The sequence below is a fragment of the Apodemus sylvaticus genome, chromosome 4, assembly GCF_947179515.1.
Source record: "Apodemus sylvaticus chromosome 4, mApoSyl1.1, whole genome shotgun sequence".
Lineage (NCBI taxonomy): Eukaryota > Metazoa > Chordata > Mammalia > Rodentia > Muridae > Apodemus > Apodemus sylvaticus.
Window position 1 is genome coordinate 78906030 of NC_067475.1, and position 26877 is coordinate 78932906.

A 26877-nucleotide genomic window follows, 5' to 3' on the forward strand; every position below is an offset into this window, starting at 1 on the left:
CAAAGAACAAGGTATAAACTCACACTAGCTCCGCAAACAATGGAGGATTTTCATCTGATTTAACTTCTGTAAGGAATTTTTAGATGTATGTCTGCATGTATGGACATGTAGCACCTGCGAGACAATGGAGACCAAAACAGGGGGTCATAATCTCTAGAACTGGAGTTATAGATGGCAAGATGCCAGATGAGTGCTGTACCACACGCAGGTCATCCACGAGAGCAACAAATACTCCTAATGACTGAGGACTCTCTAGCCCCTGTTTAAAACTGTTTAAATAGTATTTGCCTGTATGAGCATGGATGTTCAGTGTGCCACTGAAGGCAGGCAAACATCAGGACAACTTTCAGGAATCTGTTCTCTCCTTCCATCATGTAGATACACACACAGACACACACACATACCCCACCCCCCCTCCAGCGCACATTGTCAGGTTTGATAAGTAGGTACTTTATTAGTTTCAAACCTGTTTGGTTTGTTTGAGACAGGGTCCTAGGACATAACCTTGGCTGTCCTGGCATTTGGTAGACACACCAGGCTGGAGTGAGCCAGCAAACCCTCAAGCCTGGTCTTTAAATCATTTAATCTTATTTTGAAGAAGTAGTGTAGGGCGTGCATACTACTGTGCATGTATGAAGGTCAGAAGGCACCCTCTTCTGGGCCAATGGCTCTGGAGACAGTGTGCTGAGTACTGATGGTGCTGCCATGCCTCTTCGGTTCCTTGTTCTGAGGATCGTGGTTGTACTGGCCTACGGACTTGTAGGTACCATTGGCTTGCTGGGAAATTTGGCTGTACTGTGGGTACTAGGTAACTGTGGTCAGCGTGTGCCTGGCTCACCTTTGTCTTCAGCCTGGCTCTGGCAGATTTGAGGCTGGCCCTCAGTCTCCCTTTCTGGGCAACCAAGTCAGCAATGGACTTCCACTGGTCTTTCAGACGTGCACTCTGCAAGATGGTTCTGACGACCACCGTCCTCAGCATCTACGCTAGCACCTTCCTAATCGCAGCACTGAGTATTATGCGATACTGGGTGGTGGCCATGGCTGTGGGACCAGGTAGTCACCTTTCAGTCTTTTGGGCCCGTGTGGTCACCCTGGTAGTGTGGGTGGCAGCTGCCCTGGTGACTGTGCCCACAGCAATCTTTGGGGCTGAGGTTGAGTTGGGCGTGTGCCTCTGCCTTCTGCATTTCCCAAGCAGATACTGGCTGGGGGCTTACCAGCTTCAGAGGGTAGTTCTGGCCTTCATCGTGCCCTTGGGCATCCTTACAACCAACTACTTGTTGCTGTTGGCCTTTCTACAGCGGCAGCAACAAGGCAGGCAGATGACAGTGGCAGAACAGGCGAGTGGTAGCCCGCTCTGTCCGATCCTAGTGGCTTCCTTCGCCCTCTGCTGGTTTCCCAACCATGTAGTCACTGTCTGGGAAATTCTGGTAAGGTTTGACCTGGTGCCGTGGGACAGTACTTTCTACACCATCCATATTTACGCCCTTCCAGTGACCACCCGCTTGGCACACAGCAACAGCTGCCTCACCCCAGTGACCTACTGTCTCCTTCGGCGGAAGCCCCAGCAAGTTCTTGTCAGCTCCTTCAGAGCTTTCTGGTCAAGACTGTGGCCCCAGAGCAAGGCCTGCATGGAACAAACGGCCCTCAAGGAGGTAGGTGGGAGACAGGCAGCCAGCACCCAGGAGAGTGGCTCTTCTACAACACACAAAAACACAACTGAACATTCTCCTTTCTGAGACCTATCAGGGGCAGAGCCCAGAGATTCTAGGGAGGAGCTGCTCTCTCGGCCGCCTGGCCATGTCCCCAGGAAAAGTCTGATCTTTGGTCTCCTACTCTGGGTGTGACAGAACCGAGAAGCTGGAGTCCAAACAGGAGGTGGATGTGGCAAAGCTTATCTCTGGAGATGGCAAAGAGGAACTGAGAAAGAACCAGCTTATTCAGACTGTCTTGACCTTTCTCTACAAGTACTTCACAGGATAACTTCCATCACTGGGCTTAGACTAACAGGTTCTCCCTGTCCTAGTCACTTTAGAACAGGGCACCCATTATCCCTCTTCCGTGCCCAAAACAAAAATGTATTCTCTGGTCACCACAGCCTCCTCTCCAACATCAGCTTGTCGTCTCTGGGGTCCCCACAGAGACACCGCAGCCTCCTCCCCAACATCAGTTTGTCATCTCTGGGATCCCCAGAGAGACACCGCAGCCTCCTCCCCAACATCAGTTTGTCGTCTCTGGGGTCCCCACAGAGACACCGCAGCCTCCTCCCCAACATCTGTCCATAGTTTTGCTGCCACAGGATGCAAGGATGGAGCTCTCTGGAATCTTGGTTACCCGTCAGACACTAAGTGTATAGCCTTTGAGAATAGTGAAAGGACCGGTCTCTTTGAACCAAGGCCTGGGAAAGCATCACAAGGGAAAGCCATGGGTGGAGGGAGTCAAGAGGTACAGAAAAGGTTTGGAGGCTGAGGGTCAGAAACCAGAGGCCTGACTGAGTATATCTGCCACGTGTCAGAGCATGTTTGCTGGAACCTTTCCTTCAGGCAAATTTCTTCTACAAGTCAGTTCTCTCCTTTTAAAATTGGAGACAGGGTTTCATGATACCCAGGCTGGTCTCAAACTATAAAGCCGAGGGAGGGTAGCTTGGAACTCTTTAATCTTGATCCCAAACGGGAATTCAAGTTGGGCTTTTCAGATCATTTTTGCCCACTCTCCCTTCTTTCCTGTGTGTGTGTGTGTGTGTGTGCATGTACATGTGTTCACACTTGCATGTGTGAATGTCAGACATAAGGTTTCTTAATTTCCTTGTGTATGTTTGAGACAGGGCCTTATTACCTAACCCTAGCTATCCTGGAATTCACTGTATAGACAAGGCTGTCCCTTGAACTCACCTGTGTCTGCTTCCCATGGGCTGGAATTCCAGGCATGTGCCATCACACATTGCTTTATTAGAAAAATTACACTTCATTTAAATGTTTTTGGACGAGGAGACACAATCGAAACGCATGTGGCAATCAGGGCAGCTTCGAGTCTGTTCTACCCTTGCACGGTCTAAGATTCTGGGAGTGAGTTTAGGCTATCAGACTTGCTGGCAAGGTTCTTTACCTGGTGAAGCAGTTTTCTAAACCCTCCACGATTGTTATTGTTGGTTTTTTGTTTTTTTCTGAGATAAGATTTCTCTATGTAGTACTGGCTGCTCTGGAACTCACTCTGTAGACCAGGTTGGCTTCTAACTCAGAGATCCACCTGCTTCTGCCTTCCAAGTGCTAGGATTAAAGGTGTGCACTACTACTGCCTGGCTAAAAATGTTTTCAATTGAAATAATTGTGTCTGTGTATGGGGTGAGTGAGTGCACAGACACCTGCCCCTCTGGGCTTGTTACGGGTGGTGGTTAATAACTGCCCGGGGTGTGGGTGCTGGGAACCAGATTTACGTCCTGCAGAAGGTCTGCAAACACTCTTGACTCCCGAGCTAGCTCTCCAACCCCATCTTATTTTTGAGCAAGGTTCTCACTGAAGTTGAAGCTTACCAGTGGGTCAAGTGCCCCAGGTGAAGCCCCAGGTGAAGCCTCAGGTGCAGCTGTACCTGGCTTTTCTGTGGGTGCCAGGTTCTCAGGTCCCCACACATGCATGGCAGCTACTGGACTGAGTCATCTGTGTGCAGTTAGTTCAGATTGACCTCCAACCCAATGTATAGCCACAGCTGGCCTTGAACTCCTGACTCTCTCGAGTCCTGGGGTTGTATGTGGGTGCTGCCATGCATAGCGTTCTACCTGATTTCTAGAGGCTGGGAACGCATCTTAGTTAGTGGAGTGTCTGTCAAACTCTGCTTGTCTTGGAATCCCTTAAATTCAAGATCTTCTTAATAAAGAAGAATAAAGGATCCAGGACCAGTTTGGTCTAGAGTCTCCAAAAATAAAAGGATCTAGCAGTGTTGGAGGCAGGGTTCCTAGTGTGGGCACCTTCCATGGGAAATGGAAAGGAGAAAACAAGGGCAACTGGCAGACAGGTACAGGTGAGCCACTGAGGTCTCAATGCTATTCCACATGTCCCCATTTATGGAACAGTCTCATGATCTGATCACGCATACCCATACATGCACGCCACAGACACACATACCTAATAAAATAAGAACCAGCAAGCTGGCAGAGCAGGGAAAAATACATGGGCCACAAGCCTGGCAACCTGGGTTGGATTGCCAAATCCACACAAAGGTGGACTGAGAGACGCAAGCACACAAAGTTGTTCTTTACCCTACACCCGTGTGCTCAGAAGTGCTTGACACCACTCTAATGCTATAGAAGACTACAGACACCAGCAAGAACAACTACAGAGCGATAGCTGGGGGTAAAGAACTTGGAGCACACGCACTGCATACTTGAGTTCAAGCTCTGGCTCCCAGTATAAAACTGCTGGGTCCGCCGGGCGGTGGTGGCACACGTCTGTAATCCCAGCACTCTGGGAGGCAGAGGCAGGCGGATTTCTGAGTTCGAGGCCAGCCTGGTCTACAGAGTGAGTTCCAGGACAGCCAGGGCTACACAGAGAAACCCTGTCTCAAAAAAACCAAATCCAAAAAACCAAAACAAACAAAAAAATTACTGGGTCCAAGTGGTGCTGGGGCGGAAGGTAGGAGCCCCGAGACCCTCTGGCAGTCTAGGCAAACTGGCATGCTCCCCACTTGGTCTCAAAAACCAGGTGAAAGGCCTGGAGAGATGGGTCAGTGGTTAAGAGCACTGACTGCTCTTCTAGAGGTCCAATTCCCAGCAACCACATGGTGGTTCACAACCATCTATAATGGGATCTGATGCCCTCTTCTGGTGTGTCTGAAGACAGTGACATATACTCACATACATAAAATCTTTTTAAAAAAGAAAAATAGGTGAAGAGCACTCGAGGTTGAAACCAACATCAAACTCTGCTAAGAGATAGACACTAAAGGCCCCCAGCCCCTTGCAATTGTCTCCTGAGCAGAAGGTACCCCCTTTGGTTTCCGTAGTCATTTAAAACCATAGTGACCTAAGTTGTCTATCAGAAACGATCTTGCTTAGGGGCTGCTTTGGGAAAGAGGCAGCAGATGAGTGGAGCTCCTACTGCATCCCTCCCTTCAGAACCAGGCTTGGGGGATGCTTTGTAAAGCAGGTTGTGACTAGCCACTCCAGGCCCCAGGGGAGCAGCAGCGGTAGAAGCCGCCATGCCTCCGGGCGTCTCGGTTACAGAGAAGCACTTAAGAACCACCCAACTCAGCACATATTAAAGGACAGGAACAAGATTTAATTAGCCTCTTGATGTTTAATTTCCTCTTTATGGTAATGTTTAAACTGGCTCCAAAAGGCCAGGTCCATTCCTAGCCATCCAGGAAGGTGGGTAATCCTCCTCTACCAAAGCATTCTTCCTCCTGCCCCCTCCAGGGCCTCTGCAGGCCAGGCTGGGTCCGGATATTGCCTTTTCTGGGGGCATCTGCTGCACCGTGCCCCCGGGGTAAATATTAACAAAACCAACTCAAGTAACTGCATGTAGCCCTATTTTTGAGGGGGCAGCATGGAGAAAAGGGTGTGGCAATGCAGTGCCAAGTGCCCAGGCTTAGAGCCCCCTCTCAGGGAGCAGTGTGGTTTAAGCAAAAAGCTAGCTGGACCCTGGCTCTCAGAGCACACAGTCACAGAAATCTGAAATGGCAGTGGGGATGGTGTGGGAGAAAATTAAGACTTTAGGTCTAAAAAGTGGGATTAGGGAAGGGACAAACAAGGGACAGACTGTGACAGGAGGCTGGGAAAGGCTCTGGGCTGATGCTGGGCTGGGGCTATGGTAATAAGGCAACAGGAGGAAGCCAGCCTCTCCCAACTCATACTGAGGAAATCCATCTCAGGTTCTAGGTTTTTCTCCTGGCCCCTCTGGGGGAGGCTGGGAAACTGTACTGCTTTTCTCCTGACTCCGTAACAGTCTCTTGCACCCGACTCTGCAGGCTTCGGCCCAGATGCTTAGTGCTGCCTCCCACAGCATCAGTAGGCTTGAAACTGAAGTGTTGCTGTTTGTTAGGAAGAGGAGGTGGGGCTGGCTTCTTGGCCTGGCAATTTTTTTGCACCCATTGTGTAAAAGAAAAGCAATGTGGGCTAGGCAGACTGGCTTGCGCCTATAATTGCAGCATTTGGGAGGCCAAGGCGAGAGAGGATTGCCTCAAAACCAAGGCCAGCCTGGGCTTCACCGAAAGACCTTGTCTCAAAGATAATACTAAAGTAAATAAATAAACATATAAAACAATTCCTAAGGCCCAAGAATCCCATGATTAGAGAGAAAGTGCCTCCTAAGGCCAGAGGCTGCTGAAGGGGAAGGAAGCAAACCCTCAAAGCCTGCTGCCCATGCAGTTTCAATTCCCCTTCTCAGTGGGGTCCTGAGACCCTCCTCCTCACCCTGCCTTACAGGCTGTGGGAGTGCGCATGCCCTGCCCCTGCCCAGCTGCCTAAGAGGAGGGCCCAAGAAACAAGAAGTGGAATGAGAAGTGAAACCAACTGCAGCCTTTCCAAGGGACAGAGCGTATAGGCTGCTACTCAGAGAGCTAAGCCCTGGGCTCTGTCAGGGTGGGAATGAAAATGGGGGGCAGAGAGGGGAAGAGATGGGTGGCAAGAGCCAGATGTGCCAGCCAAGCACAGCATATAAATAAGATGCAAACGGGTTTTCTAATATCTGCACCATTAACAGCTGCCAGAGGCTGAGCGGCGCTTCATTTCCAGCCTTGCAATTTTGAGATTTTTAATAAGAGTTCGAGCAGCTGCATCCATTCATGCCCTCTTCAGTGAGGTAGTGACAGCCCCTTTTCAGAAACCGTGGTCACTGCCTGGCTGCATGCACCGCAGTCCTCAGGACCGGCACTGAGACAGTGCCTCGTGCATTCAGGTCTTTATTTTTTTCCCTGCTTGCGCTTTTTCTTTCTTTCTTTCCTTTGTTGTTTCTGTTTGCTTTGTTTTGTTCTTTTAACAATTAAATTGGCAGACAAATGGCTATCGCTGGTGGACATTAGGGTTGCATTGAAAAAAAAAAATCCCCCTCCCCCAATTCTTGCTTATGTGTAGTTGCCACAGGAGATGAGGTGAGGGTTCGTAGAGGTTTCCCAGCCCACCTTAGAGCTCCTTTCAAATGGCTAAGGGAGAGTTCCGAATAGAAGCCCCCTGACAATCGATGAAATAAGTCACTGTCTCCCTAATTCCTCAAGTTCAAAAACATGGAGCTAGAAGTGCCTACAATCTTCTTTTAAAAATATAAAACAGGTGCGGTTGGCTTTGGTACAAAACAAAAACAAAAACAAAAACAAAAAACAAAACATTCTGGTCCCTGTAGAGTCTTCTTTCCCCACCCCAATACATTATGGCCATCCCAGCCTCTGCTCCACCAACTCCAAGGAGCCAGATTTCCATGGAGGATGAAGAGAAAGAACAGCAGAAAAAGGCTGGGGGAGTGGGGGAGGGACATGGTCCTACCCACAGCCCTCCTTAAAGGGGCAGTAGGTTCTGTGGCCACATATGGGTGTCACTGGGGTGGGGTGTTAGGCTGTATGGCTAAGGCCAAACATATCCCAGTGGTATTAAAGGAGAGGCCCTCCGATACCTATGGCTTGGTTCCCATGTCCCTGGCCCTTTAAATCATCCCCCCCCCATAACCAATAAACAATAAATAAATAATTTTTCCTAAGTAGGGGGAGAAGGCATGAAAAATTGGCATCTGCGGTGTGGCTGTCGGAGGACACCAGGAGTGCGGTGGCCTCTATGTCCCCAAGTCCCCATGGCCCCTAGGCATCTAGGGATCTCAGGAACTGGCAAGGACAATCAGCAGTTCTTTCAAGGTTTGCCCCCTTTACTAATGTTCTTCCGTGGGGCACCAGGCAGGCGGGAAGTGTCCCCTTAGCTCTCTGAAGCTGAAGGCTCCCCATCTCGGCTCTCTGTCTCTTCAGGAATGTCCTGCATTCGGGTGAAGTCTGGAAGGTGACAGACAGAGAGGTGGTGAGTGAGCAGGTAGGTTTTCCCTAAGGAGTAGCACAGACTCACACAAAGGCCTCTAGGAAGGGGATGGGGGTGGGTGGGGGATGGGGCCGCCTCAGCTGGATGACCCACAGGCAGTAACCTTTAAATCTAGTTTCCTTACTATAAAGGTGAGGAAGTCTTTAACCCGTTAAAACAGATTACTATTTGTAAAGGTTGGGAGTCACCAACCAATGGGAAAACACTGCTTCTCATGAGTTCTACCTCCAGCTGGTCTTCTCACAGAGCCGGAAGCCTCCCAGTCTCTCCCTGAATCAGCAAACCTCAGGATCCACTTAAGAGTACATTCAGAAGTCACAGTCCTAAGGGCTTGGACCTCGGCCCCATAACCACTCTAGGGTCTCACCTCGTGGACTGTGGGGTGGAGACAGACGGCTACTGACTTCCTCCTCACTGCCAGTGTCAGGGTCACTGCTGTCCTGCAGTCGATCCTCGGGGCTACCAAGTTCTTGCACCTCTCGGTCATCAAAGGGTCGGTGGAGGGAACGAACAGTCACAGGCAAATCCAGGCGGTCATGGCCTCGACTGGGCTATGGAAGGAAAGCCATAAGTCCAAGGGATGAACAGTGTGTAGGTGCAGGACGGGGAGAGCAGTGAGCCCCCAATCCCCCGCCCCAGGTCCTAACACACCTTGTCTCTTGGGGTTCACCAAGGACTCCCTCTCAGTAGATCCACCACCCACTGAGATCAACACTGGATACCCTTGAACACTACATCTGCTGGTCTCAGTTGGTCCTCCAGTTGGCCTTCATACTCAAGAACTCCACATACCCATAATGCGCCACATAGAATAGCAGAAATGTTTATTTGTTGGAAGTGCTGGAGATTTGCACAGCCTCTGCCACTAAACTTAGCTTTAAGTTTCTTTTCAGTTCAACTAATACTTTTTGTCTATGTGTGCATGCATTCACGTATAAAGAAGCCAGAGGTCATGTTCGACTTGAGAAAAAAAACCATTTCCACAACTGTCTGATTAAAGAAAGCAAGCCGTATATAGACATGCACAAGGATCTGTCCAGATGACTGCTTCCCACTAAGTCGGGGTTTCAGAGAGCAGCCCCTCACTGCCTTTTGAGGTCCTTTTTATGGGAAAGGGTTTGGGTTGATAGAAAACAACTGTTTAGGACTGGAGAGATGACTCAGAGGATAAGAGCATTGAGAGGTCCTGAGTGCAATTCCCAGCAACCACATGGTGGTCATAACCATCTATAATGAGATCTGATGCCCTCTTCTGGTGTGTCTGAAGACAGTGACGGTGTACTCAAATAAATAAATCTTAAAAAAGGAAAGAAAGAAAGAAAAAAAGAAAGAAAGAAAAGAAAAAAAGAAAACTGTTTAGATTGGTGTGAGCATCTGGACCAAAGAGTTGGGGGTTCAAGCCGGGCAGTGGAGATGCACGCCTGTAATTCCAGCACTCTGGGAGGCAGAGGCAGGCGGATTTCTGAGTTCAAGGCTAGCTTGGTCTTCAGAGTGAGTTCCAGGACAGCCAGGACTATACAGAGAAACCCTGTCTAAAAATAACCAAATCCAAAAAAAGAAAAACAAAAACAAAACAAAACAAAACAAAAAAAAGACTTGGGGGTTCAGAGCTCAAGGCTGCCTGGCAGATAGTGCAAGAATACATCTCATGGAAGGGGAGTCGTCACCAGTGTTCAGGAGTTTAGCAAGGCACAAAGGGGTAGGATAGCATCATTGGGTTACAAGTTCAGCATAGGTTGAAAAACATGGTGTGCAGGATATAACAGGTTTAGGAAGCAAACTTAGTCTTGTAAGGTATGGAGACTTAGTAACAACGTATAATAAAGCGGCCCCTTAGCAACAGAGCGGCTCCTTAGCAACAATGAGACTCCTGTTTGGTTTCATCATCAACCTCAGGTGTCATTCCTTTTAATTTCCTATTTTTTTTAAAAGATTTATTCACTTTTACTTTATGGGCACTGGTGTTTTCCCTGCCTGTATGTGTGAGAGAAGGTGCCAGATCTCTTGGGACTGTATGTGGGTGCTGGGACTTGAACCTGAGTCCTCTGGAACTCACTGAGCAGTCAGTGCTCTTAGGAACCATCTCTCCACCCTGAAAGATGGTCAAGGCTAGAGACAGCCTGGCTGTTTCTTTTACTTCTTTCTTTTAAATTCGATGTGTACTGTTGTTTCGCCTCCATGAATGTATGAGTGTTGGAAACCCTAGAACAGGCATCACACACAGTTGTGAGCCCCCATGTGGTTGCTAGGAATTGAACCCAGGTCCCCTGGAAGAGCAGGACCTCTCAACCTCTGAGCCACCTAGTCTTCATGTCTTTAGCATGGTGGTAGTAGTGCACCCCCTTTAATCCCAGCACTTAGAGGGTGGAGGCAGAGTTTGCCTGGGTAGCAGACTCTGTGAGTCTGAGTCTAGCGGGAGTTCCAGGGCCGTTAAGACGACACAGAGAAACCCTGTCTAGAACTCCTCTCCCTGCCAAAACAAAACAAAAAGTCATCCACCTTGTTTTATGACACAGGGTCTCCTACTGGAGCTCACCAGAGGCTAGGCGGGCCGGCCAATGAGCTGCGAGGCTGAACCTGCACCTGCCTCCCCCGCACTGGGATTGTGAGCGTGTACCACATTCCAGGGCTTCTGGCCGGGGTGTGTGTGTGTGTGTGTGTGTGTGTGTGTGTGTGTGTTTCAAACTCAAGTTTCTCATGTTTGCATGGCAAGCATTTTACCAACTGACATAAATCTGCTGCCTGCTGTCACTTGGGTTCCAATCCCCGACAACTAAGTGTCCTTCGGGTTTTGCAGGCTCCTATGATTGTGAGTGTCACGTCACTACTCCAGGCCTTACCTGGGGGGGATTGAAGCTCAAGTACAGAGCGTCGCCCGCTGGAAGGCTGCGGCGCCGAGGGTCCAGCGGCCTGCGAGCCCAGGGCGCTTCTGCCGGGAGTGGCTCGTTTTGGCCCAAGGCTGCCAGCTGCCGGCGAATCTCTTCAGCCTCCCGCTCCAGCAGGGCCCGGGCTTGCTCGCTCTCTCGGAGCCTGGCCTCCAGGCTGCCAGCTTCGGTTGCCCGCTCTTCCCCGAGCCGCTGGCAGCGCCGCAGCTCTTCCTGCAACAGGGTGTGTTGCCTCTGCAGTAACGCCAGCTCTGTGGCCTGCTTCTCAGGAGCTACAGAAGCCACCGCAGCCCGGCCAGCTTCACCATCCCGAGAGTTGGCTCGGGAGAGCTTTCCCCACCGTTCAGGGCCCTCAGGGAACAGGGCTTCCATCAATCTTTCCTGCTGGACCACAACAGCCTGGGGGATGGGATGAGGCCAAAAGGTGCTTTAGAAGCCATTTCTCTCCACCTTTCTCTCAATCCCGGGGTCCCAGAGAGTTTGGCGCGGGGGAGCATTTAAGCCCGTTAGGAGGGCAGCCATCTACACGCACACCCCTGGGTGGCTCCTCCCCTTCTTCCCGACTCCAGCACTGGTTCACTGACCTGCAGGCCTTGTAGAAGTCCATAAAGATTGACCAATGGCTGGTACGACTCCTGAGGACAGAGGAGAGGATGCAAGCTTCAGGATGGGGTAAGTACCGGAAGTTATCAAGAGGGTGTGGAAATAATGTCTAGAGACAGACTTAAAAGTTTCACCCAGACTGGACTACAATTTCTCAGACACAGAGCAGCTCCCCTCTATCTCTACCACAGAATTCCCATCTCACCTCCTGTGGCGACTTCAACTGATTTCCATTCCGATCCTACAGAAACAAGAATGGGGAGTCAGCAGGCACAGACCGGGGCCTTCCTCAGCAGCTATCTACTGAAGAGCCACAGGCCAGCTGTGCCCTTTCTCTGGCCACTCCCTGGCTCTCCAAGAACCCACCTTCTGACTGGAATCTGAGTCTGCTCTACAGAGCTCAATGGAGCCATTGAAGGTTCTGGCCTCGCCATCTGTTGCAGAAAAGAGAAGGAGCAGAATATACTTCTTCGGAGCCCCCCCTCCCTTATTGAGCCACTCCCATCTTGCTTTCCTTGCCCCTACTCACTGGCAGTGACCCCAGGACAGCCACCACTGTCAGGTTCTAAGGGTAAGGCTGGTTCTCGGGATGCCAAAGACAGGTCCACACCAGGGCCCAACAGCAGGTCTTTCAGGGTATCCACTGAAGGGAAAGAGACAAAACCCAGTGGGACCCGCCCAACACAGGCCATCCAAGTATTCAGGGGGTTCACATTTGGGTAGTGGGGTTTCAGTCAGCCATGTGGCATCCAAGGGACATCAAGGATGCTCAATAGGCAGCGCAGCCTGTATCCAACGGCAAGCTCAGACCTCTTTCCCTTTCCTTCCCAGGACTTAGACCAGGACAAACCCAAACCCTTTATGGGTTGTGGTGTTGAGTGAACAACCTAGACTCTTCAGTGGCCCTCACCTTCACGGAAGGCTTCTTTTAGCAGACGCTCGCCTCGAAGGGACTCAAAGGACTCAAGTCGGAGAAGGCCCCTGGGCAGGGTTGGCGGGGGCATTCCCACAAAACCAGCTTTTAACGCCTGGAAGTGGACCATCTCGGCAAAAAGCTCCACATTCTTCTGGAGCAGTTCCACCAGCGCCTGGTTTTTCTGCTGCAGTTTCGCTGTGGATAGGAAGAGGTGAGTATGGAAGGACCCAAGGACCCAAAGAGCCTGTGGAGAGCAGCCTGGGGTCAGCAGAGGGGCAGCCTGGGGTCAGCAGAGGGGCAGCCTGGGGTCAGCAGAGGGGCAGCCCGGGGTCAGCAGAGGGGCAGCCCGGGGTCAGCAGAGCGGCAGCCCAGGATCAGCAGAGGGGTAGCCCGGGGTCAGCAGAGGGGTAGCCCGGGGTCAGCAGAGGGGTAGCCCGGGATCAGCAGAGGGGCAGCCTGGGGTCAGCAGAGGGGCAGCCCAGGATCAGCAGAGGGGTAGCCCGGGGTCAGCAGAGGGGTAGCCCGGGGTCAGCAGAGGGGTAGCCCAGGGTCAGCAGAGGGGTAGCCAGGAATTAGCAGACGGCAGCCCGGGCGGCAGCAGAGGGGCAGAACTTAATTTTAGACTTGAAGCATTCCCCAAAACAAAAAAATCTTGTATGTGTGGTGTAAATCACCATTACTTTTGTTTGTAAAAATCCATGACTAGGGGTAGAGTTTTGGCTCAGAGCTTAAGAGCACTGACTACTCATCCAGAGAACCTGGGTTCAGTCCCCAGCAGCCACATGGCAGCTCACAAGTGCCCATAGAGCTCCAATTCCAGGGGATCTGGCACCTTTAAACACACATGCAGGCAAAACACCAATGCAGATAAAATAAAAGTAAGTAAATATTAAAAAAAAAAAAATTGGATGACTAAAGGTTGGCCACCTCCTCCTCTCCACGTTCCTTCCATCAGAGCGCTTCCAGAGCGGCTCGCTTGAGTGAGCAAGTCGCTTGCACTTAGACGCAGCTATCTGGCCTTTGGACTCTGGTCTGGTTTTTTGTTATTTGTTTTTGAGACAAAGTCTTGTGTAGCAGAGGCTGGCCTCAAATTCCTTATATAGTTGAGGATATCCTGTGTGGTATTTTGAACAAGGTGTTTTCTGTAAGGCACAGGCATTTGAATGGTAAGTACCTAGTGGGTGGCAGTTTGGGGAGGATTAGGAGGTGGAGCCTTGCTGGAGGAAGAATGTCCCTGGGGGCAGGCCTTGGGGGTCTCAAAGGACTCACACTTTCTCAGCTGTTTCAGAGGTTACATCTGCCACCTGCTGTTCCCACCATTGTGAACCTAGTCCTCTGGAACTGTAAGCCCAAAAGTCCTTCCTTCTTTGAGTGGCTTTGGGCTCAGTGTCTTATCACAGCAATATAAAAGGAACTAAGACAGCCTTGAATGCCTGATCTTACCACTACAGATCCCAGATGCTGGGACTACAAGTGTGCACCACCTGAGCCTGTTCTGATTTAAAAAATAATAATTTTTTTTTTGTTTTGTTTTTTTCAAGACAGGGTTTCTCTGTGTAGCCCTGGCTGTCCTGGAACTCACTTTGTAGACCAGGCTGGCCTCAAACTCAGAAATCCCACCTGCCTCTGCCTCCCAAGTGCTGGGATTAAAGGTATGCGCCACCACCGCCTGGCAAAATAATTTATTTAAAATTACTTAACCTTTTTTTTTTTTAAAGTTTTTGTTTGTTTTCTCAAGCGAGGGTTTCTCTATGTGTAATGGCCCTGGCTATCCTGAAACTACATTTGCAGACCATGTTAGCCTTGAACTCACAGAGATCATTCGGCCTCTGCCTCCCAAAGTGCTGGGATTAAAATCGTGGGCGTTAACCTTTATTTTTAATCACATGGGTGTTTTGCCCACACATATGTCTGTGTACCATGAACACAGGCAGTGCCCTTAGGGGCCACAAGAGGGCAGGAGATGCCCGTGGGACATAGAGATATGAGCTACTCTATTTTACACACACACACACACACACACACACACACCTATTTGCCCTAATCTTACAAAACTGTCGCATACACATCACATTGTCTTAAGCCTGGCTTTTTTCATTTAACAGTTTATTTTGGGATAGATCTCCGTGAAGCTTTCATTTTCCCCTAAGATTATTTTATTCTATGCCTATGAGTTTTGCCTGCACGTAGGTCTGTGCATCATGCACGTGCCTGGTGACCAAGGTGGCCAAGGGCATTCAAGATCCACTGAACTGGAGTCACAGACAATTGTCAGTCACCAAGCTGGTGCTAAGAATCAAACCTGAGCCCTCTGAAGGAGAAACCAGTGCTTTTAACCTGTGAGCCATCTCCTCAGCCCCTCTCCTCTTTGTGGGAGCAGCGCGGTATTCGGTGTGGATGTGGTGTAAATCAGCCCACTCCCTGGAGGGAACTCACTTTTGATCCTCCGCAGGTACGCCTTATCCTCTGTCTCGATCAGAGGGAAGTCCTCCCTGGACGGGCACCTACAGGTTGGGTGTGTGGAAAAGACACCAGCGGTCAGCTTCCCTCCTCCTCTCACACCTTTAGTGGCTTTCCTCGCTCTTTTCTCTAATCCTCATCTCTCTCTTACTACTCAGCCTTATCAAGGGTATGAAAAGCCTGCGTCCATCTCTAGCTCTGATCTCTAGATCTAATCACTCTGTGGGGAGAGCCATTTTGCCAACTTTTTTGTTACTGTTTTCGACTTCTGATCCTCTGTGGGTTGCTGTTCTGACTTAGGTGGTGCTGGGGGAGGGGTCCAGGCATCCAGAAGGCTAGGCAGGCACTCTTGACAACTGAGCTACAGCACTGACTGACTGTGTTGGAGGCTTCTGGTTTGGTTTGGTTTGGTTTGGTTTGATTTGGTTTGGTATTTTGAGACAGGGTTTCTACTGTAGCCCTGACTATCCTGAAACTCTCCCTATAGACCTGGCTGCCTTCAATCTCAAGAGATCCACCTGCCTCTGCCTCCCAACTGCTGGAATTAAAGGCGTGGGCCACCACTGCCAGGCTTGTTGTAGGTTTTAAGACAGGCCCTCAGCCCAAGCTGGTCCTGAACCCCTCGTGCATCAAAGTTGTCCGCTAACTCTGAATCCTTCTGCATCCACTTCCCAGGTATTGGGCTGTAGGCGTTCATGCCACACCAAGTTGTTTTCAACATTTTAGAGAAAAATGTATTCAGCTCACTAACATTAGTGCTTTAATCACCCCGCACTTTCATTTTTAGAAAATAGGTAAAATAGGAAAAGAGGTAAAATGTAACATAGCCCAAATAAGAGCTTTCTTCCTAACGCCAGTGATGCACGCACAGCTGGCACTGTGTCACTGGCTGACAGGTCTGCCACCACCATCTTGGAGGGGTAGCCGGGTTATATAGATATAAATTAGAACTTTTCATGTGAACGTTCTTTTGTTTTTTGTTTTTGTTTTGTGAGACAGGGTTTCTCTGTGTAGCCCTGGCTGTCCTGGAATTCCCTCTGTAGACCAGGCTGGCCTCGAACTCAGAAATCTGCCTGCCTCTGCCTCCCAGAGAGCTAGGATTAAAGGTGTGCACCACCACCGCCCGGCTTCATGTGACTTTCTATCTTGACTCATCTTGTTTATCCCCAACTTCTGCCCCAAACTCTCATGAGTTCAGTTCCCAGGAAGTATTCTGCCTAGGACAGGAAGCCACACGTACACGCAGGTACACACTCACAGGCACACACACACGGGTACACACTCACAGGCGCACACTCTGCTGGATGACACGGATCCAGGTAGTGCGGTCATCTCGGGATGCTGCGTGCACCTCATACATTTCAGGCGGGCCAGAACTAATCAGAAACATCCCTTTCGCCTGGTTCGCAATGTCTCTTACGATGAGATTCTGCAAGGAAACTACTGAGGGCTTGTCCTGTCAGGGAAAAAGAAGACTTAAGCTGAGGAATCCTAAACCCTTAACATCAGGGTTTTCAGTCCTAGAATACCAATGGGATTGAAGATGATGCTATACACACAAGAGCCCAAGCATCAGTACCAGCCAGGACGATCTAGATGTGCATGAGTCCCTCGATACACTCTCTCTCTTTGCTTCTCTCTCTGTCTCTCTGTCTCCTCTCCTAGGTCTCACTATGTAACCTAAACTGGAGTTGAACTCACTCACCATGTAGCCCAAAAGAGCCTCAGAGTTGGACCCCTCACCTCTGCTGTCTCCACGCTGGAACTCTAAAGCTTGTGCCTGCTGTTGTCGCTGGTTTTAAGACAAGGTCTCACTACTCGCTATGTGGTTCCTGACTGGCTTGGAACTTGCTATGTAGACCCAGCTGGCTCGAACTCAGAGCTCTGCCTACCTTGACTCCCAAGTGCTGGGATTAAAGGGGTATGCCACTATTCCAATGGTAAATTTACTTACTTTTTAGATGTGGGGTCTCCTATAGTCTAGGCTCGACTTGAACTCACCCTGTGGTTCAGGGTGACCCCGAACTCGTGCTTCTCCTGTCGCTAACTCCCAAGGGCTGCCATTCCAGGCATGTACCTCCAACCACTATTGCCTTCATCATCTACAAAATGATGCTAATGATAGCTCTCCCGACAGGGTAAACGCGCCTGTGGACAGCAGTGTCACCTGGCAGCTATCTTACCTTTGTGATATAGAATTAACAGCTATAATAGGTATTAGACTCAGTAAGACTTTCTTGAGCTTGGTGAGAGAAGCAAAAGATAAGAGAATAGAAGGAAGGCTCACCAGAGACGTGAAAATGTATTTCTGGTCCTTTTCCTGGAGAAATACCAGCACATCTGTCATCAGCAGTAACAGGACATCTGGCCAAGACACAGAGTGGGAAAATGGTCAGCGTTAAAGGCTCAAAGCAACTGTCTGCCCCCTCTCTGAGGACCAGGCGCACCTCTCAGGCTGTGTCTCCCTGTCTCCCTGACCTGGTCCCCCACCCCCATTCCTTCCCTCATCTTTTCTGACCTCTGACCTCCAACCTCACCTTTATATTTTCAATGTTTCAAGACAAGGTTCAAGACAAGGTAGCCCTGGCTGTACTGGAACTCACTTTGTAGATCAGGCAGTCCTCAAACTCAGAGATCCACCTGCCTCTGCCTCCCAAATGTAGCCACCACTGCCTGGCTCAACCTCTTCATTCATACAACATGGAAACAGAGGGGAAGAGAGAGTTGCCTATGGTACCAGACAAACAGCCTCCAGGGCCAGCAGGGAGCTCAAAGGAACTCTTGCCTTAACTGGTTCAGATTTTTTTTTTTTTAAATCATCCAGTTTTAGTCAGGTGTGGTGGTCCCGGCACTCCTGAGGTAAAGGCAGGCAGATTTCTAAGTTTTTCAGCCTGGTTTAAAAATAAAGTTCTAGGCCTGCCAAGGTCTCTATAGCAAGATATTATCTAAAAAGAATAAGTAGAGGGGCTGGAGAGATGGCTCAGTGGTTAAGAGCACCGACTGCTCTTCTAGATGTCCTGAGTTCAAATCCCACAACCACATGGTGGCTCACAACTATCTGTAATGGGATCTGATGCCTTCTTCTGGAGTATCTGAAGACAGCTACAGTGTGCTTACATATAATTATAAATAGATCTTTAAAAAAAAAGAAAGAAAGAATAAGTAAGAAAGAAAAAGAAAAAACCCAATTAATAAATAAAACCTACAATAACAAAAAAATCTAGGGCTGGAGAGATGGCTCAGTGGTTGAGAGTACTGACTGCTCTTCCAGAGATCCTGAGTTCAATTCCCAGCAAGAACATGGTGGCTCACAACCATCTTTAAAGGGATCTGATGCTCTCTTCCGGTGCGTCTGAAGATAGCTACAGTGTTCTCATATACCTAAAATAAATAATTCTTTAAAAAAACAAAACCAAAAAAGTCTAAATCACCCAATTCTGATTCTTTGGAGTTTATTTTGTATGTATAAGGGTTTTTGACTGCATGTGTGTCACTGCATGTAATCTCCACAGATGCTCGAGAGGGCATAGATCCCCTAGAACTGCAGCTACACAGTTGTAAATTTTAAGCTGCCATGTGGGGGCCAGGCGGTGGTGGCGCACACCTGTAATTCCAGCACTCTGGGAGGCAGAGGTAGGTGGATTTCTGAGTTCGAGGCCAGCCTGGTCTATGGAGCGAGTTCCAGGACAGCCAGGGCTACACAGAGAAACCCTATCTCGAAAAAAACCAAATCAAAAAAAATAAATAAATAAATAAATAAAAATTTAAAAAAAAGCCGCTATGTGGGCGCCGAGAACTGAACCCAGATCCTCTGCAAAAGCAGCAAGAGCTCCTAACCACTGAGCCTCCCTCCAGCCCAACTCATACTTCCTTTTTTTTTTTTTTGGATTTGGTTTTTTCGAGACCGGGTTTCTTTGTGTAGCCCTGCCTGTCCTGGAACTCACTCTGTAGACCAGGCTGGCCTGGAACTCAGGAATCCGCCTGCCTCTGCCTCCCAGAGTGCTGGGATTACAGGCATGCGCCACCACCGCCCGGCCCAACTCATACTTCCTAAGCTAGGGTCTTCAGCCACTGCCAGAATAGTGATGCCTGTTCTAGAGGCTCTGAAAACCAGCTGCTGTTACATAAACACTTACACTTTATATAGGTTCAAGCGATCCTCCTGCCTCGGCTCTTAGATAGCTGAACTACAAGCAAGTACAAGCAGGACTTGCTTGATCCAAGATTTTTCTAAGTCATAGGATTTCCAGAACTAGACAGGTTATGTCTTTTGCCTTTAAGTTCTGTGTCTGGTGTCTGACTAATGCATGAACCTTTTTAGGTATTCTAATATACTGACATATTCCTGTCTTTTTGCGAAAGAGGGGGGCAAAGTAAGTTTCCTACCAGGAGAGCAGGCTGAAGGCCACCCCCACCCTGACTTCTGACCTCTGACTAATCTCCTCTCCTCTCACCCCAGCCGGCCCTGCTTCAGTTTCTTTCTCTTGCTCCACCCTCCGGGCCCTCAGACTGTCATGCTCCTGCACTCAGAGGAAGGGAGGAACCAAAGACCAATTCTTTAAGACCTGAATGCCACAGCGAGAACATACAGTCACCCTTTGCCTGTGGGGATTTTTACTAAACCGTGGACACAGAAGGGGAGGGCTTTTGCTAATCGCTCAGAAACAGAGCTCTCCAGCCTGCTATTTTTACCCTCAGTGCTTCATATTCTTAGCTGCTGTGTGGGAGGGATGGGAAGGAGAGAGAGGGATGGAGGAGAGAGTCTAGTAAGGACTGACAGGACTCAGGCCCTAGGGTAGGAATCTCACAGCATAGATGTGATTCCCTATGAGCTCTGACTTCAGGTACCCCCCCCCCTCCTTCATCTCTAAAACCGAGGTGCTATTTTCTTGTCCTGATTTAGAGGCAAGGACTTTAACTGTAGATGATTCTACAAGGTGAGCCTGGGATAGGGCACCAACACCCCACCCCCACCCCAGCACAGCCCTGTAGCCCGATCGCTCCTCTCCAGACTCTCAGTCTCTCCCAGTGTTCAATTCTCACTCTGGGTCTCCCAGATGCATTTCTATTGGAATTCTGGCTGGAGTTTGCATCTCTGCAGCCATGGGTTTTGCCCTTGCAAGGTAAGAGGTTATAAAAAATAGTCCCTAAGGGTGGCTGCAACTCACACAGACTATCTGCCTATGACATATGCCAGGAGGACCACCGACCTTTAAAGCGGCCTGTGGCTGTCTTCCAGAGCAGGCAGCCATCGTGAATAAGTTTTCTCCGCAAAAGTTCATCTCGGCCAAAAGGGCCCTTGCCAGGTATAGGGGTCTGAGCCCGAGGGTCCATCCGGTTGTAGATCTCCTGCAGGCGCGCCTCTTTCTCCAGCTCGTGCACATCCTGGTCCACGTTGGACAACAACTCCTTCACCAGCCCGAGGGCTGTGGCCAAGTCCTGGTACTCTTCTTCTATCCCTAGTACCAGACGTCCAGCATGAGAGGGAGTTCAGCCAGTGCCAGCCCAACCCAATTGTACCTGAGACTGCTCATGGCTCCCCACCAGCCCTGCTACTGTCCCCTGGATGTCCCCAGGCAGGCCCTGCCCCCATGTTCTTCCTCACCGTGGGAATTCTGCAGGATGCGGTTGATGAGCACTGGGTATTTGGTGATCCGCTGAGTCACCAGGAGAATGCACTCCTGAACTCCATGCCGCTTCAAGACAGCTGAGCGGGTCATTTTCTGTAAGGGAAGATGAAAGATTGAGGGGACAGAGAGACTGGAGCCCAGGCTCTGAGGCTGGCCCACCCTGGCATCCGCCACATGTTGGCCTAGGCAGACAGCTTCTGAGAAATGAGTAAGAGAATGTAACAGGTCTGTGGTGACGAGCCAACCCATGGTGGCATGAAAACTAGACCAACATCCTCTCGCCCAGTGAGGGGTGGCTGTTGATCTAAGAGCGAGCTGGGTGTAGTGTCATATGCCTTTAATAGCAGTACAGGAAGGCAGGTTTTGAGTTGAGGCCAGCCACACAGTGAGTTCCATGACAGCCAGGGCGGCACAGAGAGGCTGTGTCTCAACAAACAAGAGATCTAGGCGCACAGTCCATAAGAGTGTGGAGGGGCTGCCCTCTGTGAGCAGACAGCTTCCATATGCTACCCTGGGGATGGGAGAGTTGGGGTTGGGGCCATGAGAAGGCTTGGGCCTGGAGAGGCGTGCTCACCCGGATGAACTGCTGGAAGCGTTTGTCTCGAGCGTACAGCTCTTTATAGAGCTTTAAGGCCTTGGTGTGGCGGCTGCAGAACTCCGAGTAGGTCTTGCGCATCTGCTCAGCGTTGGAACCTGAGAACTGAAGTCAGGAGAGCAAGACTGGGTCAGCACTTCCTACAGAGCCGCACCTCAGCCTCAGCGCACCTCTGGCCTTCTGTCACACGGCCTCCTCCTCTCCAGGTGTCCCACTTTGCCTCCCTTCCGGCCACCAGAGTTTGGTTGGAGGTAAGAACTGTTTACTCTTTGGCTAGCAAGATGGCTCAGCAAGTAAAAGCGCCTGCTAGCGTGCCTGGGACTCACAGGATGGGAAAGAACAGACTCCCGGGATTGCCTTCTGACCCCGCACCTCATGGGCACCCCCCACAGCAGGCACACGTGTGTCTTTTCCTACCTGGCTGATGAGCAGGTCACCCAAACGATGGATGACAAAGTTCCGCGTGCTGCCTGGACACAGGGCCTGCCGCCGCCGTTCCAATAGTTGACTAAGGAAACGTGTGTGAATGTCGCTAAGCTCGTCCACACAGGGGAATAGGCCCTGGACCACATCTGGCTCCAGCTGCAACTCTTCCAGCATCCCAGTGCGAAAGAGGCGGGTCATGATCTTCAAGGTCCTCACATGGTGCAGCTCCGTCTGGATCAGCTCTGCGACACAGAGGGACACGTCCCCATTGTACTCTACCTCAGGCGCAACTCATGGGGCCCAAGAAGTAGGTGCACAGGGACAAGCTGGTGCCAGCTGGGGACATGGAGGCCAAGGATAGGATGGGGGTGTCCCAACAGGTAGGTGGCAGGGGGAAGACTTAGGTAAGCAGAGCCTGGTTAAAAAGAAAGAGGCAGAGAGAGAGAGAGACAGAGAGACAGAGAGAGAGAGAGAGACAGAAAGAGAGACAGAGAGAGAGACAGAAAGAGAGACAAAGAGAGAGAGACAGAGAGAGAGAGAGAAGAGGAGAGGAGAGGAGAGGAAAGGAGAGGAGAGGAGAGGAAAAAAAAGACAAAAGAAAGGGCAGGGGACCAAAGTGTCCTTGGCGTACCATAGATGACGTCTTGCTTCTTCATCACCTCCTTCTTATGCTGCTGCAGGAAGCTGCTGTCCACAGCAAGGCTCCAGGAATCCGCCTCGAAGTCCTTCTCGTCCATCTCAAAGTCGCTCATCAGCTCATTGTAGAACACTTCTACACCTGTGTGTGCATCAGTGCAGGCGGCGCCTCAGCGCCCGGCTCTCCTGTCCCTGCAGCCTCTCCCTCCCCATCGCAGACTTCTCCCACCATAGTCTGGCCAGCACGCTTCTGCCCAAGGCCAGGTCTGCTCACCTTCATCAATGAGGGACTCCACCGACAGGGTTCGGTTCCGCATGTTGAGGGAGTCTGTGGACTGGGAGAGGATCTGACGCAGCCCCAGAGGAGACTCATCATTGAAATGTCTGAAGGAAGCGGAGGCCAGCTGCATCACCCCAACTCGGGCGGGAGGTCCCTTCCCAGGGTGGGACCCAAGGTCAGGCTCCTAGGGATAGCTACTCTGAGCTTGAACTTATCTTTCTCATATCTGTCTCCAGCTCTGAACTCAGGGGAAAGAAATGGGGCTCTGTGGGCTTTGTGCTCTCTCCTGCCAGGCCCCTCCTCCCCAAACAGAAGCTCACCCAGCAATGTTGGTAGTGGAAACACTTTTGGCCAAAGACAAGGAGGACAGGCCACGCCGAGAACCCAGGAGGGACTGCCGGAAGCTATCAGAAGGGTAGATGGCAGACGTCGGCCGCTCTCTGGTGGTCGCTGTAAGGAAGGAGGCCAAGCAGGAGAAAGCTTAATTCCTTGGCCCTTTGCTCTCCCAGGCTCCTCGAGAGGAGCCATGGTGAACCGTCCAGCCTGTCCTCAGCTCCTTAAGAGTCAAAGAAAATTGGCAAAAGCCATCAAGACAATGCCATTGCCCACTGTACAAGCCTCCACCGTGAATTAAGAGCCTGTTCTTACATGACCTGCCGCCCCAGACAAGCCTATAAGCAAACTGAAGGCCAGAAGTGTGAGGCCCGTCTGCAGTGAACCAAGCTGGTGAGAAGGAACCTGGGCACCAAGCTTTTTCTGAACTGACGGTTGACAGTCAATCCCCAAACGAAGTATAGGTAAATGGCTATCACAGCAGGATGTGGCAAGGCTCTTGTCGAGATATTAAGCCCAAGAATAAGGACCATCCCTTGTGGCAATCCCTCCCAAGGCACTTCCATTTAAAAGGAGCTGTGTGTGCCTGGGTGTCTGGGTGACCTGGGGGGGGGAAGGGCAGCAGAGCCCAGGGGCTCAGAAACTTGGTTGTCCTGTGACCTCCCTACTACTCACTCTTACTTCGTAGAGAAACGGACTGCAAGGCAGTGTTGTTCCTCAGCAGTGCAGCTTTCTGTTGCTGTGAGACACAGAGCAAAAGGGAGAGAGAGACACACACACACAATAAAAACCAGCTGTCACCCAAAGACAAGCCAGGATCTGGTGGCAGCTGCCCTCTTGGGAGAAAGCTGACCCTGCAGTTAGGGGCATCGGGATGGGTAAACTCGTGTGGCAGGGCTTTGTTTACATAGGCCGAGGGTCTGGGATGCCCCATGGTAAGGAGAGGAACACAGGGTGAGGAGCGAGTGGGAAGGCCCGCAGGTATGGCACTGCCCTCCCCGCAAGCCCTCCGTCCACCCTGCCGTCTCACCTTCTGCTTGACCTTAGTACAGTTGGCCAGGGTGTCTTTGCAGCGGTTGTGGATGGTCACGTTACATGCTGGGGGGGGGGGGGGGTGGGATAGAGAGGGTGAAGGGAAAGCTGGGGTATCACAGCGGGTGACACGCCCACATGTAAACACCCAACTTCCCAGGCCCTACGTCCTGCAGACACTCTCCTCACTTCCCAGAGCTGCTGGTCATCATTACACGTCAACCCCTCCCCCAACTCCCTCTTCCTTCAAGCAGGAATTGAAGTGAGAGGGGTCTGGTGAGGACAATCCAGACGGCCTGGAGGACCAGAGGGAAGGGAGGTGTCTGCTGCTTGGGAGAAGGAGGGAGCACAGAGGAGATGACACTGCAGATGGCCATGGGCACTCCTCCAAGACCAGACGTTGACAGAGGGAGCCAGAATGCACCTTGGGCCCTGAGGAGAGCTCCCTCCTCAGTTCCCTCAGAGCGCTCATTCCGCAGATGAAGAACCGGGGCTGGCCAGCTGCTCGCTTCCCTGGGCCATCCAGCTAACCCTGGATGTGCTCAGATCCTAAAGCCATCCTCTTCCGTGTGTGCCGGCGGCTCCTGCTGGTTGCTTCCAAGTCTGGACCAATGGCCCTTCCCCTACCCGTCTTGGAAGCCCTCTGCATTAACTCCATTCTGGGAGCTTTTGCTCTTGTAGGCCTGGGAAGTTCTGTTCCCAGTGAGGCAAACTACAGCTCCCACACTCCATCTGCTTTCCCCCATCCCCCACCCCACCTCTCCATGAAGTAGGAAAGGGAAGGCAGTAGCTGAGTCGCACTCAGGACCACGGCTGTTCCCTTCCTGACATGCCCTCAGCTCTGCAGCTCCCCCTGCCCCCCAAACACCACAGGAAACTCTGCTAACTCAGGCAGACAATGCCCAACACCATGCTCACTTCCACAAATACAAGGCACACAGGGTGGGGCACAAGGGGCCGGCGGAAGCCGGGCTGTGGCACGGCCCACCCCCTGGAGCTCCCTTCTCCTACCCACGACACCTAGTGTCTCTGGATCAAGCCTCCGCTTTCCACCTGCTCTCAAAATAGTGCTACCCACCTCCCCAGTTCCCCTGGCAACAAGCTTCCGGATTGAGTATTTTGCCAGGTCTCTAGAGGGATCTAGATTGGGGTTACCTCCTCATCTTTTGGCTCTAGATCAAGTGGTGAAGAGGGGGTTGGGGGGCAGGCCTCTCTGGTTCTGAGGTTCCTTTGCAACATCCCAGAGGGCTCAGGAGGCTAGAGCGGAGTTGTGCCAGTCAGCATCAAGCTCCAACAGTCTCATCTATCTACTCAGAGGAAGGCACGGGTGGGGATGGGGCAGGGCGGAGCTGGAGCCCTCTGCACTGGTATCCTAAGGAGGTCAGAATTCCTGTCTCCTTCCTGGACAGGGGAAAGGTTAGACATGAGCAAGATTAGGAGTTTTGAGCCCTTCCCTCCATCACTCAGGTCTCTGCTAAATTTCTTTATCAGGGATAAAGAACTAGATAATCCCAGCCTGTCCTTGAATCAGCAGCCTTCTGTTCCACTCACAGTCAACAGAAAGGCAGGGGGGCAAAGCATCCCTCAAGTCTACACTGTCCAGGGAGACGGGCAGAGGCAGCTGCAAGGCTGGCAGCTTCCCTCCAGTCCGTAGCCCCTCTCCCACCCTGCTTAGCACATTCCTGCTCCTTCTCCAGGCACTTCTCTGAACTGTCAGCAGCTGTTAAGCGAGCGAGCGAGCGAGGGGGATACCCAAGCCAGTGACAGCTGCGTGGAGTGACAACAGCCTCTGTCACCCCACACCCAAGAGACCAACCAGCTTATGCCACATTCCAATAGCCACCACCCAGCGTGGGGCAGGGCAGCAGGAGACCAAGCACCTAGCATGACACTTGAGCCCAGCTGGGGCCCAGAAAATAGAGTCCCTTTAAGGATCCAGGGTGGGAAGGACTGACAGAGGAACTAGGGCTGAGGGTAACCGAGGCGAGGTCACCTTTGGGACCCAAAACTTACTGGGACAAATGAGGGCTTCCTTGGCCGTGATGCTCTTGTTACAGGCATAGCACATAGTCATGCCGGAGACCGAGATGGTGGTGAAGAGGTGGCCGTTGGTATAGCGGGCATCTTTAGCTTCCTTCATCTTCTCCTTTTCCCGGGTCTATGGAAAGGTTGAGAGACAGAGGTGAGGCTAGAAGACACCCAGGTACCTGGCGTGCAGAGAAACAGGCCGAAAGCAGAGGCATGGGGGAAATGCCTGCCTAGAGAGAGGCTAAGGCATAAGCTGTTATGCATGGATGTCCGAGATGGCTGTCCAGGCATGACCAGGCCCCGGGCAGTCAGTCCCTGAGGCTGCTGGGCCTCTGACCTACCTGACCCCGGCGACTGGGCTGCCTCCTGTTCCCACTCATCTCCCTAGCTCTAGAGCTCTGCGTCCTCACTCTACCTTCCAGCCTTAGCTCTGTCGCCCCCGGGCTGCTGTACGCTTTCTGGGTGCTGGGGGAAGATGCGCAGAGAGAGGGGAGGACCAGAGAAGCAGAGGATGCCAGCTCACCGGCTTTCCAATCTATGGGAGTTAGCGCCTCTCATAACCATGACAACAGTGTTGGAGCTGCTGTCTTCAGAGCAGTCATGGGGAAGCAGGGATGGCAGAGCAGGAGATCCCCTTATTAGACTGGCTGGGTGGGGGCAGCCTGCCTCTTCAGATGCCATCAACTCAGGGGTCAGGACCCCAATCCTCTAACTCTTCTACTTACTCAAAGCCCCAAAAACCCCTCAGTAGCACTCTCTGTCTCTCTCTCTGTCTCTCTGTCTGTGTGTGTGTGTGTGTGTGTGTGTGTGTGTGTGTGTGTCTGAGGGCTCAGGTACCCTTGACCTCCGGGTCAGCGCTGGGATGGGATTGTAGCATTCTTGCATACCTTTCTTGGCCTCTGAGGTATGTTTACCTTTGCCTTTAAGCCTCCCCACCCCCTCCAGCTTCTGTAAGAGTCCTTGACTGCTTTTCTGCTCCTCCCCAAACTCCAAGAGCCAGAAAAGGTGAGAAGGCAACACCGGCTGTGGCAGCCCTTGCCTGGTAACTCCT

General features: G+C 51.3%; 2 protein-coding genes across 8 annotated transcripts in view; one reads left to right on the top strand and one right to left on the bottom strand.

Moving 5' to 3' along the window:
• Positions 1–636: 636 nt before the first annotated feature.
• Positions 637–3043, top strand: Rxfp4 (relaxin family peptide/INSL5 receptor 4; the record flags this gene model as incomplete). Its single annotated transcript, XM_052180952.1, is given in 5 exon segments — positions 637–832; positions 835–1322; positions 1324–1360; positions 1363–1723; positions 1725–3043. Coding segments are annotated over 5 exon segments (1176 nt in total), but the record flags the coding sequence as incomplete, so codon positions are not given.
• A 3972-nt stretch (positions 3044–7015) lies between these two features.
• Positions 7016–26877, bottom strand: part of Arhgef2 (Rho/Rac guanine nucleotide exchange factor 2) — a 52636-nt gene continuing 32774 nt past the window's right edge. For 6 of the 7 annotated variants that reach the window (XM_052180114.1, XM_052180113.1, XM_052180115.1 and 3 more), the window contains 21 exons: positions 25812–25956; positions 23797–23864; positions 23442–23505; positions 22754–22883; positions 22428–22537; positions 22149–22295; positions 21509–21759; positions 21071–21196; positions 20472–20589; positions 20077–20325; positions 17154–17230; positions 16153–16322; positions 14843–14910; positions 12401–12601; positions 12020–12133; positions 11857–11924; positions 11696–11731; positions 11472–11522; positions 10843–11286; positions 8370–8553; positions 7016–7959 (listed from right to left, as the gene is read on the bottom strand). In XM_052180114.1, the coding sequence (XP_052036074.1) occupies positions 7886–7959; positions 8370–8553; positions 10843–11286; positions 11472–11522; positions 11696–11731; positions 11857–11924; positions 12020–12133; positions 12401–12601; positions 14843–14910; positions 16153–16322; positions 17154–17230; positions 20077–20325; positions 20472–20589; positions 21071–21196; positions 21509–21759; positions 22149–22295; positions 22428–22537; positions 22754–22883; positions 23442–23505; positions 23797–23864; positions 25812–25956 (2895 nt within the window). In that variant the 3' untranslated portion in view covers positions 7016–7885. The remainder of the gene's footprint in view (positions 7960–8369; positions 8554–10842; positions 11287–11471; positions 11523–11695; positions 11732–11856; positions 11925–12019; positions 12134–12400; positions 12602–14842; positions 14911–16152; positions 16323–17153; positions 17231–20076; positions 20326–20471; positions 20590–21070; positions 21197–21508; positions 21760–22148; positions 22296–22427; positions 22538–22753; positions 22884–23441; positions 23506–23796; positions 23865–25811; positions 25957–26877) is intronic. The other variant, XM_052180112.1, reaches the window with a different exon arrangement.